The sequence below is a fragment of the Bos indicus genome, chromosome 3, assembly GCF_029378745.1.
Source record: "Bos indicus isolate NIAB-ARS_2022 breed Sahiwal x Tharparkar chromosome 3, NIAB-ARS_B.indTharparkar_mat_pri_1.0, whole genome shotgun sequence".
Taxonomy (NCBI): Eukaryota; Metazoa; Chordata; class Mammalia; order Artiodactyla; family Bovidae; genus Bos; species Bos indicus.
The window spans coordinates 96,340,716-96,357,950 of NC_091762.1; the positions used below are offsets into that span (position 1 = coordinate 96,340,716).

Genomic DNA, 17,235 nt, shown 5'->3' on the forward strand with positions numbered 1-17,235 from the left:
CCTTCTGCTGAATTCAAACCTGTCTCTCCCATAGCTTCTAATCTTCTCCTATTTCTATTCTGGTTCCACATACTAGGAGCATCCTTCCTGTCCTCATCACCCCTTATCTTGTGGGTCTCACTGATACGTCATATTTAGAGCATCAGACAACTGTATTTTGAGACAGATAACTCCAAGGAAGCTCTCATTTATGTTACTTTAACAGAAATGGAGCATCTCTTCAGCAATGGGAAAGAGACAGAGGTTAAGAGCAAGGGTTTTGGTAGAGAGATGTAGGTTTGAATCCTAACCACTTACTAGCTACAAATGGTAAAGCTTGGGGTAAGTCACTTACACTTTCTGAGCTTATCACTTGAATCACCTAGTTTGGAAGCTTCCTAATAGAGCTAATAGAGCATTAAACAAGCTGATGCATATATGATTCTTAGGCACCATGCCTGGCACATAGTAAGTGAAAGTGGTAAATTGCTCAGTCATGTCCAACTCTTTGAAACCTCATGGACTGCAGCTTGCCAGGCTCCTCTGTCCATGGGATTTCCCATGCCATTCCCTTCTGCAGATGCCTGCCACACAGCAAATGTTCAATCAATAGGGCTCTGAAACAACTGCTGTGTACTTACGCCTGATGCTAGACACTGGCGGTACAAAGATGAATACAACAACCCCTGACATGCAGGACTATTAGTTTAGCAGAGGATACACTTATTTCAGAAGATCAGATTGCAGATTTTCCCCAGTCTGTTGTAACACAGTACTCTCTGAGTGAGCAGAAACTTCCCAGAACATACACGTCCCTGGGGACATTCATTCCAAAGAGACCGGAAGGATGGCAGCAGAGAACAGACTCTGGTGCTTCCAAGGCCTTCTAGGAGCAAACCCTCCCTGGGACCTCTGATCCCACCTCCTGGAGTAGGGAGAGAAGAAAGCAGCCAGCCAGTTCCTAGACAAGACAGTTTTTATTGTGAGAATCAGCTTATTCCTGTGCCTATGGCTGCAGCCCTGCCCACAGACAGGACAGGTGTCTGCTTACGTGGCCCCACGCCTCATATTTTCCCCACCTACCGCCTAGTATATGATGTCCTTCTATCAGGGGCAAGACCTGATGGTACTGTTTCTAATGAGTTCTTTTTTTTTTTTTTTTTTTTAATACTTATTGGCTGCATTGGGTCTTAGTTGTGGCACACACGCTCTTCGTTGCTGCGTGCGGGATCCTTTTAGTTGTGGTATGCAGAATCTTCAGCGGCAGCGTGCAAACAGTTGCAGCTCGTGGTATCTGTTTCCTTGACCAGGGATCGGACCTGGGCCCCTTGCATTGGGAGTGTGGAGTCTTAACTCCTGGACCACCAGGGAAATCCCTCTAATGAGTTAAAATTGTGCTGCTTCTTCCTGCTCAAAACCTTCAGTGTTTCTCCAGCACCTTGTGATGGAAGCTCAAATCCCTTACCTGAGCATCTAAGGTCCTCTGGGATCTGGATCCACCTCTAATCTCCTGCTAACCCCTCTAAGCAGCCTAAGCCTCAGTTCAAACAAAATGTCTCTGTTCCTGCTATCCATCATCCTCATGGTAAAATGAACTCCTGCTCATCCTTCCAGGCTCAGACTGAATGCCACTTCTTCCGTGAAGCCCAGGCACAAAGGCCTGCTCTCCCCTCAGACTCTGCAGATGATACACATTTCAATGACAGTAGCTATCACACCCTCCCACCCATCACAACCATCTGTGCTAACATTTCATCTCCCCCAAAGTAAGAGCATTCTGGTGGTCTCTGCAGACTCTCTGTGGCATCTAGTCTCCAAGCTTTATAGAGGGCAGGAACTCAATAACATTCTTTGAACTGAAGCAAAAAAAATGTGTAATGTACTATATGGAACACATTTTAGCTCTTTTCCCAGGAACTGACTCAGATGTAAAGAAGGAGCTAGAGGGACCCATGGATATGAAGTGAATCCAACAATATCATGAAAGTATTTGGTACACAGTAGACTGGATAAAGACTTCTTTTAAAAAGGGGTGTGGTGATAGAATTCATGTGCCTTACAACTTCTTTTTAAAAGCCCATCAAATTATCAAGGGGGATTACTTGGTATAAGCACCTTGTGGTCTGTCTAGTGGTCCCTGGAAGGGAGAGAGATGTGCTAAAGATTTCATGGCCTGGTTAGTGGAAGAGCTGGTCTCAGACTCAGGGCTTAAGATACTGAGTGTCCTCACTAAATTGCAACTTCCGACTCTCACTATACTGGTAAGACTGCTGTGGCCTCTTGAAAGCTCCATAATACTTTCCACTACACAAAGTGAGACTCAGATTCATTCTTCATGTATCTCTGAAACATGCAGATGGGGAAAAGTCTTCCCCTCTCTCTATGTAATTCTTACCTTGGGGTAACCCTATTCACTATCATCTTCATTCTGGGAAGCATCTTGAGAATTCCCTATAAACCAGGATTACCTATAAGTGAGATAATTCTGGCTCAGTGTGACAAGTACTTGTCCAAAGTCACACAGCCAGCACTGTGCCAGTGCTGGATATGACTCTGGGATCTTTCCACTATGCCAGGCTAACGTGGACAGTGAAATAGAAGCCACGTACTTGGCACAAGCTGCTACTTTCCTTGGAAAATTACCAAGCTGGAAAGATCACGCTATAATATTTTATTAGCTATACCGTTAAAGTTGGAAGGGACCATTCTGCAGATCAGGAAATAAGTCCAGAGAAATAAACTAAATTGTCCAAGGTCATCCTAGTAATTTTTAACGGAGCTGGATCTGACTCTGTCTGAACTCAGAGCTCTTTTGAATGGACAACAAAGGGGAAGGAGAGAGGGATGTGGCTCTATGACCTTTGACAGACCAGCTGGTTTGCTCTGGGGCTTCACGGTAACCATGGAGAAATGATCTTTTATTCTCCAGGGCCACTGATGCTCTAGGCCAGCATTGCCCAAGAGAACGTTCAGAAAAAGTTCTAGATTTGTGCTGTTCAACCTGGTAGCCACCATCTACATGTGGCTCCTGAGTACTTCAAATGTGTCTAGTGTGAATGAGGAACTGAACTTTTCATTTATTAACTTATCAATTTAAATTCAAATATAAATAGCCATATGTGGCTAGTGGCAATTATACTTGACAGAACAGTTCAAAGTCCAGAAACAACACAAAGTTATAGCAACTTAGAGCTACAAGGGACCTTTAGGATCATTTAGTCAGACTCCAGTCTGCTATAGCAGTCCCTCTAAGTCATCCCCAATGACTCCATACGAATGTCTCTGACAGTCAGGGACTCACTATGACCCCAGGCAAATGACAGACACAAAGATTGTCTTCTCAGATTCTGGACATACAAGATTGAGCTTCAGAGTCACTGCAGACTTTTTTTTTTCCTCTCTAGAGAATGGAAGAGCAACCACTGTGGGTGAATACGTGAGTGCAGGACCATCTGGCTGTCTTCTTCATTTGCCTCTGAACAAGCCTTATAGTGTCTGGTCCTTTCAAAACACGGAGCTGAGAATGGGAAACAAGACACCTGGGATGGGTTGACCAGAGTAGACCAGAAAGGACCACTGCTTCCTAGGATCTGGAGTGGACAATTCTCCTAAGACAGCTGAGGTAGACGATTGTTTTTAAGCAGCTCACATCACATTGTGGGATCTTTTACACTGGCAGCCAGCTAAAGGCCCTAAGCCTCATTCCACATGAAAACCTAGGTGTGCTTGTAACCTGTACCTGCCCAATTTTCTCCTGTCTCCCAGACACGGGGCACTGTGGATGACCTTTAAGATACTGGAAACATATGAACCTCACTAACTGTATCTCCATCTTTCCAACTCCTATACCTGTATCTGAAATTATTCACTCAGAGCAAGTTAACAGGGCCCTGGGAAGCAAAGCAGCTGAAAAGAATCTATCACAGGAGAGAAAGAGGGTCCTGTACTGCTGGGGTAAACGGGTCTCCCATTTTCACTGGTGTTGCCACTCTCTCTCTTCACTCCTTGGGGATTCAGTGATCCAGCCGCCCCTGCTGACCTTGGCCGGGAAGCACTCCCACACTGGCTCTGACTACAGCCATAATGGAGGAGGAGAGACAAATGCCTTTTTATTATTAATGAGACTGAGGGAGGTAGTCTATCATTTCTGGGTGGGGTGATATCCGTCAGCAAAAAATGATCTGCTAACTCTCCGGGAGGCATTAAGGGCAGTGATAGGAGAAATAATTGCTTATGCCGAGTGCAAAGAAAAGATGCCTCAGCGGAATGGAGGCCTTTAGCGAGGCAGGTGGATTGTGGGCGGAGGGAGGGAGGCGAGGCTCCCTGACGACCCCTGGCAAGAGAAAGAAGCGGGAGGGGCAAACGGGAACCTGTGAAACTCAAGTGTGGAAAGATTCCCCTGGAGGCACCGTTAGTGCTATTAGAAGAATAAAGCGAAAAGGGAGAAATGGCTAAGCGGTGTCGGAGCAAGAGAGGCTGAAATAAAGGAACTGCTCTCCTTCCTGGAGAAAAGAGGTTTTTTTTCCCTTCTGAAAAGCCTTCACTCACACACCTTCCCCTCCTCTAGCCCTGCTCCGTCTGGAACCAGGCTGCTGCCTCATGATAAAGCTTCCTTCTTACTCTCTCACCCTCTCTCCTGATGGAGTGCCAACTCTCCTGGGTTCAGGCAGAGTGGCAGGAGCAGCCTTTGTGTCTCCTCAGCCAAACCTAATCCTGAAATCACTCACACCTTCAGTTTGCACAAGAACTGTGCTCTGGGAATGCTGTCTTTAAAGTCACAGTTTCAGAATTTGAGGAATAGCTGAATGCAATGATTAGGGCAAGAAAAGCCACAAAATCATTTCTGAATGTAATACAATGGGAAAAGGAAGGAAATACAAAAATGTTAACAGCGTTGAGTTGGGAATGGCTGATGTTGCCTTCATCAGATGATAATGAATTTTCCAAATTATTTATAAATAAGCCTGCTTTGCTTTTAAAATGAGTAAAACAAAGCTCCTAATAGAGATGATGAAAAACCAAAGTCTAAGGCTGACAAAAACTTAGCATAACAGCCCGCAGGCCACTGGCCTCATTCGTCAAACACCCCAAGTGACATGCCATTGCCGGATGGAATTTCTTGGAACTTCACTTTGACTAGATCCCTCCTGTGCTCAAACCTGGTACAGCTTCCTAGTCCCGCCCCTCTACCCCAATCAAGTGGGGACCCCTGCAGCCCCGTGGCCACCCCCACCTCCCTGCATTAGAGGTGCTCCTTCGAGTGTTTGTGTCTTCCATGAGAGAGGAACTTCCAGAGGCAGAGCACTGAATGCTTCTCTAATCCTGCTTCTCAAACTTGGGTTAAAATCCAAACGGTGTCCCACTGCTCAGAGCTTTAGGATTCCAAATCCTCAAATTCCATTTTGGATCACTTTTTACTGGAGGTGGTCAGTGTCACTTGTATGTCAGCCCAAACTTTTGATAAACATATCCCTCTTTTGAGACTACTACAGAATCATCTACTTTTCTTTGTTCCTAATTCATGCAACAAAGAGCTGGACCACTGCAACTGCATTCTGAAGAAGCACTAAGAAGGGGAGTGCTTCTTAGTGAGAAGCTGGAATAAAGAGTAAATTCAGAAGCTGTTTTGTAAAGCCTACAGGGAAGTTCAGGACTGGACTGGCATCCACTGTGAAGTTTAGGGGATACTGGGAATTATTTTCCAGAATCCACAGCCGTTTAACCCAATGCTTCTTGGAGTCTAAAGTGATCTCTGTTGGAGAAAGTGGGTTACGGGGAGCTAAACAACACTTCTGAGGCCCTAAAACGGGGCAAATTATCTTCATTGGGTTTAGGGTTGAAATGCTGAGAAAAGACCCAGTTTGGGGTCTTCGGGGCTAGTCAGTGTAAGTAACCCCTTGGTCCTTACCCTATGCCTCTCTGACATACATGGATGGAAGACTCTGCAGGGCACTGTCGTCTCTGGGTCACCTAAGGACCTACTGCAGGGCCTGGAAGGTAGGGGTCTGAGAAGACATGATCTGAAGTCAGGTCTGTCTCCAGAAGGATGGCAGAAGCCCTGAACCGCAAATCTGTTTACTGAAGAACCTAGAGGAGCCACACAATTCATCTGTTTGCTTTTTATATCTCCTTCCCTTGCCAGTGAGTATAACCCATGTGTGCACAGAACCAAATACACACCCACACACTCACAGAATACATGTGCCGCTGAGCAAGCAGGTGGTGTGACATTCCAACACAGGCGACCTATTGCCAGAGTTATTTTTAACACATATTTTTCTTACTCCAAATCTCACTTACTAACTGATCCTAGGTAAGTCTCTTAACCTCTTTGGGCCTCAGTTTCCTCATTTGTATAAGGGAGAGAATCATTATTTTAAGAATCAGAGCTGATGTGTGTAAAGCTTCTAGTCTTTGGGAAACTTCAAGGGTTAAATATTATTAAGCATGAAATGCAAAGGAGTTAGACACTATACACACTCAATGTAAGGTATCATTACTATCACTATTATTTCCTTTCAAGCTCATGCACGCCTATCAAGTAACTCCTGGAAGACTCTTTTACAGTATCTTTGGATGCTAACTCAGCTCAACTGCTGGCCAATTGTGTGCCTTTGCACAAGTCACTTCATCTCTGAGCCTGATCTCCAGAGGGATGGGGACCTGGCCACTTTCTCCCACTAAAGAAGTTATGATTCAAAGAACAATTCCTCTGCAGCCTCATTTTGCAAGCATGTACTAGATGGTTCCAGGGAGATCTTGGTAATGCATACTTCCAACGAAGATACTTGTTTCTTCCTAATAGGCAAGTTATCTGCAGTCATCTACATTACTTGGAGGGGAATACTTAATGAAGCAGTCTCTTTTTTCTGCTTTGATGCTGTGTCTGCACCAAGACTGTATTCTCCTTGAGCACAGAGACTTGGTCTCGCCCTCCATGGGTCCTCAGTATTCATGCACAGTTACAAGACATCCCCACTAATCAAGGGGAGAGGAATATCTGTTAACAGGGAACTATCATTTGTGGGCACCTTCTCCTAGCAACCTAGTAATGAATCACTCACTTTCAAAACGCAAAACAGTGTTTGTGTATCTAAATTTGAGTTCAGAGGTTGCAAACTTCTCCACAGGTCAACTCTTTTAAGTTTTGTTTGGTTTGCCTACATAATGCTCTAAAAATTTCTTAGTTGATTCAACCTTTCAAAATTGGGAGATTTGGCATAAAATACCTAGATTTTGGCTTCTACGGAATAAGTGGAAGATCTGACAATGAACTGGGCCTAAATAATCAGCAGTAGCTGAAGAACAGCTGCCCTTTTTAGTGCTCTCCGGCTCACGATGGTTTCCACCACTTCTCAAGGCTTCCTAGAACTATCTCTGAATCTAGCTGCTTATTATTAACCTTCAAAGCTTAGTAATTAACTCTTGGTTTGCCTGCATCTGTGCTGTACATTTAAACTCATGTGTTTTGCATGAAGCAAAAGGAGAGACAGACTTGACCAAAGTTTGCAAACCTACATGGTTCTGAGGAGATCTATATAATGCATGCTTCCAAAGAAGATACTTATTTTTTTCAGATAGGCAAATTATCTATTCCTTCATGAGAGTCAGAGCAAAGAGATAAATCTCATGTCACTTATTAAAGCAAACTGATGCAGAAGAAGTAAATAGCAGCCTGAAAGGCAGAAAAGCAATTTTTAAAAAATTAATAAATGATGAGACTATTAACAGCACAGGAAAAGGGTCTGGTTTTTTCCTTCTCTTTAATATGATTTTTACCTTAAACACTGTGTCCCTTTAGGAAAGGGAAGAAAAGTTAATAAAGGAACCTATCACTCAAACTTAATTTTTAGTATGGCAAATAAACTGCTTTAATGAAAGGGCTGAAATTCCCAGGTTTGCACATTAAATTTTCATTCGTCGTAGAGAATGGAAATTATTGATTCAGCCGTGGCATCATGCATTTTGGATCCTACGGAAGCCCACGTTACTGCTGGGTGCAAACGTGTTGGCAGGGTTTTGATGCTGGGTGAGCACAGGGTGGCTGAGGGGGTGGGGAAAGGGATACAGAGAAGGGAAGGAGGCAGATTGACTCTTCACAGAAAGAAAATAATCAATGTTCCTTGTCTCTAAGATCCACTGAGACAAAGCACTGCTCCTGATTGCACTGTGGGCCAAGGAGTGCATTCTGAGGTCAGAAAAGCCGGGTCCACTCAGCCTTTGGGGAATCCCCAACAGCTTCATGGGATATTTTATTTAAAAAAAGCAGAATGGATGGCTGAGAATTTGATCATAAGCTCTTGGGGAGGCTTGGGTTTTAAGAAAACTAGAGGAAAGAAAAGTACCTTTCTCAGTTCAAGTTAGGGAGGAACAAATGCCTGACATTCTAATGCTGAACTGGATAACAGAGAAAAATCAAACCCACAAATACAGCCATCAACCCAGTGTGGCCTCATCTAAGAGTCAGGTGACAAGAGCATCCCATCTCAAAGCACTGAAAATAGGTATGTTTTTCCTTCGATAGAAATCAACACTCCTGCCTCTCAGAGGATACTCCATAATTATACAACTCTCAATTATTTCCCCCTTAGAGAACTCACAGGGACTGATTCTAAGCTGAGACTGAGGCAATCTGAATCAAGCCCGTTTTGGGGTCTTGGTGAAGCAGACTGTATGAGATCTGGAAAGCAATCATCTTTAGAAATAAGCTAAATGAAATTCCAAAAGTGGAGTGGCTTAAAGGAAAGGAAAGAAGGAAAGAAAGAGGGAAGGTAGAAAGGAAGGAAGGAAGGCAGAAAGAGTAGAAAAGAAAAAATAGATAACCACATAATACATTCACAAAAGAGGTTTCTGTTTTTTGTTTTGATTAACTCCCAGCTAAGATTATCTTACACCAGGTAGCCTCCTTATCCATCTGGATGTTAGAAAAGTAGTCTGTTGAACTAAAAAGTTCTGATTTTGTGTTTTCAGATGCTAAGAGCTGGTGCCATCTATAGATTTCCATTCTGGGAGAGGTTTCTCTTTTGTCCTATTTTGCGTCAGACCTGCTGTCGTGAGGATAAGAGTGCCCAGGAGACACCTCCTCGTGGTTTAATAGGCTATGAAGGATGGGACTCATTAATCGGCTGGCAGCTGCCCCCAAACAGAAATCTGCCCGTAGGTAGGGGAAGAAGGGAAAGGGAGGCTGAGGAGGAGGCAGGCTCCATCCAGGAGACCACCACCGACTGTCAGGGGTCACTGGCCAAAAGCAAACAGCACCGCCTCCTCAAGGATCCCCTCAGGTTGAAACTTGAACCGAGAGCATGACAATCCAGCCACAGAAACCTCCGTCTGGAGGAGCAGACTCTGCATAACTGGATTTTTTTTTTTTTTACTAGACTCTGCGTAACTGGATTTTTTTTTTTTTTAACTTAAAACAACCCCTCTTGAGATATTACCTACCAGTCTGATTATTTCTGGATTGCTAGAATGTTACTTTTCCTGTCATCCCTTTACTATGTTCCCAGATGTTATAGTACCCATCCCTATTATACCACTGTGTTTCTTTATAACTGATTCTTCCTTTTCAAGTCTTGTTTAAGACAGTCCTCTTTACCTGTGGGTAAAGCCAAGCTGTTTGGCCTAGCATGTGAGGCCTCTGCCCACCTCCCACCCTCATCTTTTCATCATCTTCTCACTGAATTTCAGGTCATAGAGTTCTGTATGTCATTCCTCACTCACAATGTATATATACATTTTCACAGCTTTGCATGTGGTGTTATCTCCACCTAGAGCAGTTTCTTCCCTTGGCTCTGCTCTGACCATCTTTGAAGGCTTGGGGTCCCCGGCCTTCTTGGTGTGGGTCATCCCTGGCATCTTACCTGCTCCCTGGATAGGAAGTCCTATAGCCTGTGGTCCCCTCCTTCTACTCAGCTCTCACCTTGTTCTTCTGTAATGATCTGTGTCCCTCATTTAGTACAGTAGATAGTAAGTGTCCTTTGAAAAAATGAAGAAGCCACCGCCAGCTCCCTCATAGCCTGGATTTATTAGATCAAAGGATGAAATTTAACCAGTGTCTCCTAAATAAAGAGGCATATAACATATAACCTCTTACCTTTATAGTTTTGGTCTGGAGTCTGAGTCCATTTAAAGTGTTGATGGCTTTCTCTGCATCCTTTGGATCAATATAGTTAACGAATCCATACCCTAAACTCTGTCCTGTGGAAACATTTTTTAAGAGAAAGAGAGAGAGAGCTCATTATCTTGATAGAGGTAACACTTCCCATTGCACTGTGTCAAAACCCTCTAGTATATGGTTCCTTTTATACCAGGGTTTACTCTCAGGTTGAGAAGTTTCTATTTCTTTTATCTCTCACTCTGGCCAGCCTTTAAACTCACAGGAGCTGCCCTAGCTGGGAACTCATAAGTTCTCCTACATCCATACCATATACACATCATATACCCACAAGTGTCCACTTAATTGGGAAGAGGCGGGGCAGGGAAGTGGAAAGAAAGAAGGTGTGGTCTGTTAGAAGAGATTTGAACTGGAGTCCTGGGGTTTTTCCCAGGAATTAAGCTGTGTGACTCTGAATTCATTTAATCTCTTGCTTCCCCCCATCCCCTGATATTTCTTCTCTGCAGATAACAGCACTTGCACAGACAGGTGTGAGAGAGTTAATGAGATACTGAATCTGAAATAAATGCCTACCTGGAACATAGTAGCTGCTCAACAAAAGACAGCTCTGCTATGTTCAGACCTGTAAAATTGGGGCAAGTGCTGGATGCAGTGGCTGTGTCTGCTGCCTCTGTCATGTCAGCCACGCCCACACTCAGAAGACCGTAGCAAGATCCAAGCAGCAAAGACCGGAGACATTTATATTGAAGGCATGGCCTGAATTTAAAGCAATTGCTACAAATCATTCATGCCCTCATCATCCACCCAGCTTAAGAACAATAAAAAGGGGAGGTGGCTCGATTGGAAGGAACTGGGGAGCGCCTAACACAAAGGGAAGAGTGAAAATGAATTCCGCAAAGAGGATTTAGCTACTTTAGGTGAAGATGGCATCAACTTGTCTGAAACGAGCAGTAGCAAGTGACAGGGCTCCCCCCTAAGTGAAATAAAAATAATGTGCTTGCGATCGTGCCACTGATTATAAATAGTCCATCAGCTCTGCCATGTGTCATCAGCCAGAAATATCATTAGGAAACTTTACATTTTCTGACATACCCTTTAAGAAATACAGAGCTTAGGGTGGCTGCACAACCAGCTTGAACTTCCCAGGCAATGTTATTGATTTGTGGGCGGCAGCAGAGCCGAAGGGGAGGAAAATGACAGGACGTCACATGTCAGGAAAGACTGATTACATAAAGCTCTCTTTGGAGTACCGGGGCCAGGGCTGGGAGACAATACAGCAAAAAGTCTGCCATGTCCTGGTGACAGGAGCCCATTTCAGCAGCCAAAAAATCTTTCCAACAGCTTCTGTTTTGCTGGTAAATGTCTGTGTTTATGTTGGTTGTAGGAGGGAACCTGGGAAAACAAGTTGGGTTCCGGATCAGAAAATGGGTGACTTTGTTATTCTTTACAGGGTGGAAGTAGAGAGAATCAGGAGGAAATTCAACTGAATTTTGTCCCTAAAATGGGAAACCTAAAATGACAATACATTAGGATATTCCTTCTGTTTTGGAATAACAAGGTTAGAATAGGAAAGACAGGGGCAAACTTTGCCAGATATGCCTTCACCAGCCAGAATTAGTAGCTGAAGAAGGGGGAGAGAACGTGGAGCACCCTGTAGCTGGGCCCCTTCTCTTACTGTGCTGTGCGTGGTATGTGAGCCATGTGTGTACAAGCAGCGTGTGCATGCACATGCCGGTGCTCAGGCACACACATTCACACACGTGCACAGGAAAGTAAGAATTAGAGACAGAGCTGTGTGTGTGAGAATTACAAGACCCTGCCACATGTTCTGAGAAAATTTTTTGCAAATCCAAAAATACATGAGACTAATTCATTGGCTTAAAAATGTCATTCATCCTAAATTCAGCTTCACCTCATCAAGCCTAGCTAAATTCACCTAATTAAATTTATTTTCATCATGCAAATTTATCAGTCCTATTTACCATGTATATAAGAGAAGCCTTAACAATTGCTGTAAACTATTCTTACAGTTATTTCTTTTGAACAGTCATGCACCAAGTTGAGGGGCTTTAAAAGGCATTTTAAAAGCAATAATCTCAGTGACAAACCTTATGTATGAGTACTAGGAAACAGGTCAGACAGAGTCAATCTATCCAACTAAATTTAATTTGTATAAAATTAAAATGAAATATGGAAAACATAGACAAAACACTCACCACTTAACTTCAAGCAATTCATGACTCACTGCACTGATGAAATATATATGGAAGAATTTATCATGCTTACTAGTGGTGCATGTTCCCTGAGATACTTTCTTTCCAATTATTCATATATTTATGGAAATCTTAAGTATATATAGTGGCTATAATTTTATATTCTATATTTTATCTTTATTTTAGAGCTCTGCTTCAGGAGGAAGGAAAACACACTCGGATTCTAGGAAGGTTCTGAAGGTCAAGTGAAGGAAAGACTCCTGCCCAGCAAGATACATCATATCTACTGACCTGTCTGTGTGGTTGCAAACCCACCATCTCCTTAGTACCTGACTGCAGTGAGCACAACTGTGCTATCCTCACCAGCTTTAGGGTTAGAGAGAGATTGCACTTAACGTCAAGAACGAAGGTGCTTTGGGGAAAACTAAAAAACCCGATGAACATCATTTCAGAATGGAAGGGGAAAAAAGATCAGAGATTCTCCTTGATATAAAATAACGAACTGCAAACTCAAAAACAGGGCACTGCACAGAACAGGAGGAGGAGCCGGGTGGAAAGGCTTGCCTGTGAGTTGAAAGCTATGAGATAAATTGGCAACACAACGAAACTACCTGTGGTTAGCCTAGTTCATGAACAAGCTTCATTCATGTGCTTCTTGCCATCATAGAAGGAATACAGCTAAGTCTAATAAAAAAATACTTGATGGATCTAAGCATATTCTTTAAAAAAAAAAAAAAAAACTCTAGAGAGAATTAAATCCCTTAGGTAGAAAATATAAAAACCCAAGCCTCATTTCTTTCAGAAACTTTTTAGTAATGGGGGGAGGGGGACAGGGAGTAAAATGAGGAAGAATTTTATGTTTTAATTTTGGTGGCCATATATTGGTGATGGGTTTTTGATTTGCACTTCTGTATTCAAATTGTACATAGTCTGTAGAAAAATATGGAGCATACACATTCACAAAGAATATCAACACCATTTCCATGAGGACCAAAAGAGTCACCATACTGGGAAAGACCAGGATAACCAGTCTGGAGTCTAGAGCATCCCAGAAATAGATAAAGTTTCCTTCTTCTTTTTCTCTAATAACTGCATCATCTCCTTTTATCAACGGTAGCAAGATCTGACCATACAGGTATGGTGACAGTACTTTCAGAACATAAAATTAAACTTTTTTTGCTCCAAGTTTATGAGCATATTTTGACAGCAAATCAAAGAAATTAAATCACTGAAGTTGTGTGCACTGAATCATCAATAAAAGAGAAACAATAATTAAAGAAAAGATAAAATGTTATAAAATGACTGCTGCTGCTGCTGTTTGGTCACTAGGTCGCGTCTGACTCTTTGCAACCCCATGGACTGTAGCCTGCCAGGCTCCTCTGACCATGGGATTTCTCAGGCAAGAATACTGGAGTGAGTTGCCATTCCTCCTGTAGAGGCTCTTCTGGACCCAGGGATTGAACCAGCTTGGCAGATGCAGTCTTTACTACTGAGCCACCTGGAAAGCCCCAAATAAAGAGTACCTTCAAAATTTACAAACTATAGTGAGTGCCTGGCTCCCTGATGCCCAGGATAACCCTTTCGTGTGACCAGTCCTTAATAATCCTTAATAGGCTGACCAGCAGGCTTGGATGAGAGGCCTCAGTGACCATGAATGGGAAGAAAGGCATTCTTGGCAGTTTGGGATGGAAACTTAAAATTAGAATGTAATTTTGAAGAGAAAACTGTTACACATAATGGCTACATTTTTAAGGCGCTTTAGTGTATTTTGGATTAAACAGATTCTTGTTTTTAACAAGCTTTTCTTAAATGTGAACCTGAATACTTCTATTTTTTAAATGGTGCACATGTGCACATACACATACAAAGACATGCCGTGTCCTCATACTACGATGTGGCATTATCTCTCTTCTGTTGTAATTCTATACCTAACTTCTCTCCTTAGAAACAGAACACTTCTCCCTATAGAATCTAGTTTATAAAGTCTGCATACTTGAACACAGTAGGTACTCAACAGATATCTGAGAAGGGGAAGAATGAATACGTACATTTGTATTAATTCTCCATTGCTGGAAGTGTATAACCAGAATATGTTTATGTTTGGCAGGAGAAGAGCATGAGAGTGCCTGAGAGGGGAATTCATTTAGTATTTGTGTCAAAGGGAGAACAGGACAACAAGCTGACACCAGAGACTGGAAAAAAAAAAACAAAAAACCAGAAACAAAATATGTCCTGGTGGGTTCCTCTCCAGCACAGATCAGATGAACAGTAAAACCCATCCCTGCCCACCTTTCCATAGAGATCCTGAGCTTCCAAAGTGCTTTCCCACCCATTTTGTCGCATTTGATTCTCACAGCAACCCTGTGGGAGAGAGAATCATCATTCCCAGTTGTGGAAACGGAAGCTCTGAGGGAATGGCAATTTGCTGGAAACTGAAGCTCTGAGGAAATAGCAATTTGCTCTACTCTTTCTGCATAGCTGAAACTAAGTCTAGATCAGGGGATGGCAAACTGTTTTATGTTCAGGGTGAGAGACTAAATAGTTTAGGATTGGTGGGTCCTCTGCTCTGTCATGACAATCCTGCCATTGTACCAGGAAGGCAGCCACGCATAATGTGTAAACTGATGAGCATGACGGAGTGTCAATAAAACTTTATTTAGAAAAATAGGCAGTGGGCTCAATTTGGCTTTTGGGCCATAGTTTGTTGACCCCTGGTCCAGATCTTCTGACTGCAAATCCAGTCTCCTTTGCTGTGACTACAGTTACTCCATTGGAACTAAAGTGTTAGTGACTATTCTGAGGCCTGGAAATTGCTCTGAAGTTTTTTTGAACCACCTGAGAAAAAGCAAATTACCTTCAATAGTTTGTGTTAAGCAGTTTTATTGTATTCAAACTCTAGGAAGTGTTATCATCACAGCTAAATACAACCCCTCATCTTCCAGTCATTCCAGACAGAAGTTGTCCCTTGCTTTGGGGCCCTAGAGGTTATGACAGCAGGACCCTAATTTGACATCCTCACGGCTGATGGCAGCAGAAGAGAAGCTGTCTCCTCTCAGGGCTGACCGGAAGGAACCTCAGCATTTCTGCCCGTCAACCTGCACACTCTGCTCTTTCTCCCAAAACTGTCATTCTCCAGAAACCTGACAGCTACTCCCCTCATCAGCAAAGTCCCCTTGGGGGCAGCCAGGTGGGTAGCTGCTGTTGATAAAAACTTCTGAGTCGAGTAAGGAGTTTTTGTGGATGTTAGAACTCCTAGCTCAGGCTGAAATTCTGTTCTCAAAGCACATGATAAAATCCCCAGTCACCTCAAGATCACCTGCGTGGCAGTAATCCACATGCTGGGTTCACTGCAGCCAACTCCAAACCCCAGGACTCCCTCCCTGCCAGTCCTGGGATGACTTTCCCTGCCGCCAGCTGCCTTGAAACCTATCTCAACACACCCTGAAGTGGGTCAGAGAGCTCCATGGCTATTACTGCATGTATATATGTGTTAGAGTGTGTGGCCCCAAACTGTACTTGTTGTATATCCTTGGTTAAATCATTTAAGCTTCGCCAGCCTGTTCCCTTATCTGGAAAAACAGGGATAATCCCTTATCCTCACAATCAAAGCATCATTGTGGATTAACTATATTAACATGTGGATGAACAGCAGCTACAATTTATTCAGTGCTGACTCTGTGCCAGGCACCCAGCTAAGTGGCTTATAAAATTACCTAATTTAATCCTGTTCGAAATGGGTACCATCAAGCTCACTGTGAGGAGGAGAGGAAAGTGAGGCTAATAACTGTGCAATAACCGGCCCCAAAGTCAACCAGGAAGTAGGCTTCCAGGCTAGGATTTGAATGAACCCAGGTCTATGTGACTTCCCAGTTCATACCTTCTCTCCATGGGGTTTGGCTCTCTGTGCAAAGGCACAGCAGAGTGTCTGACACCAGGCAAGAACTCAAGGGGATGCACACCCCTTATGTTGGGGACCCTTTTCCTTCCTCACAATGACTGGGATGCTTTGAGATTCTAGAGCAGCCATGGCTCTGCTCCTTCCCATCCCACCTCTGTGGTTGTCTGGGTCTTGGCTTTTCTCCTGCAGATTGGGTGTTGGCAGAGCCAACTAATCAGAGGATTTATCTTCTTTTGGTAGTTCACACAATTCCCTCAAATTAAGCATGGTTTAAAGTCTTATTCTTCTAAGTGTGATCCCTGTACCAGCATCACTGGCCTCAGTGGGCACTTCTAAGAAATGCAGCTTTGGCTTATTGCTGTGTGACCCTTGCTAAGTTAAATGAACCTTCCCATACCCTGGATTCTGAGAAAACAACACATCTAACCATAGTTACGGGGAAGGGAAGCTCAGATAGGACTGTGGCCCACAAGGCTTCTCTGTCCATGGAATTTCCCAGGCAAGAATCCTGGAGCTGGTTGCCACTTCCTTCCCCAGGGAATCTTCCAGACTCAGGGATTAAACCCATGTCTCCTGCATTGCAGACAGATTCTTTACTGCTGAGCTACCTGGGAAGCCCCTATGATAGGAAAGCTCTCAGGGTTCCTTAATATGTGCTATTTCTTTTCATTCTCAGATTTTGCATTCTTACATTGCCCCCCTTTTTGCTGTGGTAATCTCATCTGTAAAGTGGACTTACTATTATTTTTTCATGGTGTTATTAGGAGTATTGAGAGTGATAATGCACGTGAAGTGCCTGGTATATAACAGATGCTCAATAGTGCTTCCCTGGTGGCTCGGATGGTAAAAAAAATCTGCCTGCAATGCAGGAGACCCAGGTTCTATCCTTGGGTCAGGAAGATCTCCTGGAGGAGGAAATAGCAGCCCACTCCAGTATTCTTGCTGGGAAAATCCCATGGACAGAGGAGCATGGAGGGCTACAGTCCATGGAGTTGCAAAGGGTCAGACATGACTGAGTGACTAACATTTTC

General features: G+C 43.4%; 1 protein-coding gene across 8 annotated transcripts in view; it reads right to left on the bottom strand.

Annotated features, from left to right (window-relative positions):
• The window catches only part of ELAVL4 (ELAV like RNA binding protein 4), a 94,628-nt gene that overhangs the window by 14,807 nt on the left and 62,586 nt on the right, over positions 1-17,235 (bottom strand). For all 8 annotated transcript variants that reach the window (XM_070786568.1, XM_070786569.1, XM_070786567.1 and 5 more), the window contains one exon: positions 10,073-10,176. In XM_070786568.1, the coding sequence (XP_070642669.1) occupies positions 10,073-10,176 (104 nt within the window). The remainder of the gene's footprint in view (positions 1-10,072; positions 10,177-17,235) is intronic.